At 36.3% G+C, this 2,823-nt stretch overlaps 1 protein-coding gene across 1 annotated transcript; it reads right to left on the bottom strand.

Annotated features, from left to right (window-relative positions):
- Window positions 1-262: 262 nt before the first annotated feature.
- LOC129300515 (uncharacterized) lies at window positions 263-2,579 on the bottom strand (the record flags this gene model as incomplete). The annotated part of the gene is made up of 10 exons (XM_054939086.1): window positions 2,400-2,579; window positions 2,279-2,295; window positions 2,075-2,186; window positions 1,877-1,974; window positions 1,251-1,347; window positions 985-1,073; window positions 821-875; window positions 580-654; window positions 430-495; window positions 263-339 (listed from the first exon to the last, which is right to left on the bottom strand). Coding segments are annotated over exons 1-10 (719 nt in total), but the record flags the coding sequence as incomplete, so codon positions are not given.
- Between the last annotated feature and the right edge of the window lie 244 nt (window positions 2,580-2,823).

The following is a 2,823-nucleotide window of genomic DNA, read 5'->3' as shown; positions in this document are numbered from 1 at the left end:
GTAACGTGCATACGGTAGAGTAACTATAAAAGTTAAATATCTACTCCTAGCTACTGAGAAAATAAGGAGTTATAAAAGTTTAATTCTAGTTGACAACTGCATGTGGGTATATTTCTCATCATGCAACTGGAGGCAAGTTGAAAGATAAAAAGGCAGCACATGCTGAATGAGAACGTACAGATAAAGTTGAAGAAAGGAATATTACATTCAAACACTTGCAAAGTAGAAACTTCAGCAAATACCAATTACTAAAAAGGGTTACCTGCATGATCTCAATAATGCTCTTAAATCAGCATTCTCTGCTATAAGTTCTTGATTTTTCGCCTCATAAGCATCTACCTATTATATTGTAAAAAAAATGCAAGAGATGAGAAAGTCCAAAATACAAAAGCATGTCAAGACATAGAGAAAACAAATCAAGCTGCATACGATTTTTTTATAAAAGTCATTGTCTGTCTTCTTCCCATTCCATGTTCCGCGTTGCCGCCCTTCTTTCTGAATTACACACATAATAGACCAAATTACTATGGCACTGAAAAAATTGCCAGAAACATTCAAAACCGCTTGGATAATTTATACCTGTAGCAAATTCATTATTTCCATGCCTGACCTTGATTCCTTCTTCTTCTCCATTAATACTTGATTTAACCTCTCCTGCAAGAACATGATAGGCCTTCATTCAAAATTTAATATCGTATGAACTTTTGTGCTAATATAATTGTTCATCCGTAAAAGTCCTATCATCTAAGCACCATTCATTTAAATATCTTTCTTCTTTGAATTAAAAAAAGAAATAAAGAAGAAAGAATAGAAATCCCACCTGCAACTTTATGTATTCCTTTTCCTTCTTCTTCATCTCATGCATTTGTTGAGTCCTTACTTGCTTTATCAGCATTGACATATTCATTTTTATAAGTCATAATTTGACCAATACAAGTGGTGATTATCAAATGCTGCAAAAACAACATAGATCCAGTTTCAGACCTGATTCCAATAACCATTCTTTGAAATTCATCTCGCTCCTGTTGAAGCTTCTCAATTTGAGCCTTGAGAGCTGCAGTGTTTTTAGCTTCCTGAACAGGGAGAATTTTATTCAGAATTAACACCCCAAAAAAAAAAAAGATAATTATCAATAGCATTATGTTGTAATAAGAAATTCTTGAATGATGACATAATTGATAATCTTGAATTTTACTTTCTGTTATACAATTTGTCATAAAATTTAATATATGAAAAATTAGTCATGTTACTGTTCTAGTAATTGTTGCAATCTCCCGGTCTTTAGATTGTAGTTGTCCTTCAAGCCTCTCAACTTTGGCTTCCAATCTTGATATGTCAGATAATAGTCTATCACACCAAAGTATAGAAGGAGAAAAAATGAGTCCAATCAACTAAACAATGAGCAATCAAGTGGAGGTCTAATGCTAGTTTGCAACTGTCACAACACAATAAAAATAATCTGAAACTTAATTTCTGAAATCCCATCGCAAAACGCGGATGTGAACCTATTAATGTCAAACAATATAGACACGCTATTCTCTTCACCAATACAGATGAAAATATAGCAGGGCGTTACTGAAAAGTGGAATCCATAGAAATAAAACACCTAATAGGAACATGGGCAAATTAGGAAAATAAACGTACATGGGAACAAAAATTTTGTGAAGTTGAATGTCAGATATGTCAAGAAAAATAAAGCAAGCACAAGTTTTTCCATAGATGATTAGTACAGAAATAGCTGGGAAGTTCAACTGCATTACATAGCAACTAGCTAACAACAGAAAGCCACCCCAAAAATAATACTAAACGCCAGGCATATAAGATCCAGTGGGCAATGGCCAAATTAAACAAATGAGAAGGTATAGGGAACAATTACCGCTGTCTTTGTTCATTAGCAGACTCTCTAAATTCAATATCCCGCTGTCTCTGCTGTAGCAAGAAGTGTATGCAATTGCAAGTCCGTGCAATGGAAACCTACCAAAATAAAGACATATTAAAAGAAAACGAAGAAAAGTCCCTTTCTTCATTTTCCCAGATTATAATCAACTGAACAGCATCAGAGATCAATTCTCACAGGGTCATTCGCGAAAAGATCCAGAGAAGCTGGAAATCCGAACGTAACAAGAGACTGGTTCAAATACTTGGCGCAGTGCTCCAAATTTCCCGCATCGGCGAAGGTGTACTCACTATAACGAGCGCGCGATACAGTGAGACGTTTTTTTTCTTTTTTTTTTTGGGGGGGGGGGGAGTAAGCGTGATAATTGAAGGGAAAACTCACTCGATTGTGAATGAAGACTGAGAAGACGGCCGCGAAGAAACAGAATGAGAGGGGGAAGGAAGAGTCAGCGAGAGAGAAAGAAAAGAAGGGAATTACAAGGGCATGTCAGGGTTCAGATTACCCGAAGATCGAAATCCCCGTCAATGGCTGACATTGCTGTGTTTGAGAGCTTTCTTCCTTGTCTTCTTCCTCCTAAGGCTTCAGAAACCGAGCAACAAAATGGGAGTGTCTGCTCCTGAGCGTGGATTTCATAGATCTGAGCGCCGTGGAAATTTGAAATATGCGAAATGAATATATATACACTATTTATATATATATAGCCGAAGGAGAAAATAGAGGGAAATAATGTTAACGAATTCGTTAAGGGAGTGACATTCGGGAACCGGAATTTGATCACAATCAGGTGTGGTCGGTAGTCTCGCTTCTATCGCATACCAAGCAATGCAAGAGATACACGTGTATAAAAAAAATGTTTCTTAACTAATCGTGCAAGTAGCGCTGGACATGCCTGTATGTAATCTAATCAAGTCTAGTTTATTTAATAG

This window comes from Prosopis cineraria, unplaced genomic scaffold (assembly GCF_029017545.1).
Source record: "Prosopis cineraria cultivar Desert tree isolate PC_DT_omini unplaced genomic scaffold, ASM2901754v1 PC1627, whole genome shotgun sequence".
NCBI classification, from domain to species: domain Eukaryota; kingdom Viridiplantae; phylum Streptophyta; class Magnoliopsida; order Fabales; family Fabaceae; genus Prosopis; species Prosopis cineraria.
This window is presented reverse-complemented; position numbering and strand designations above follow the sequence as displayed.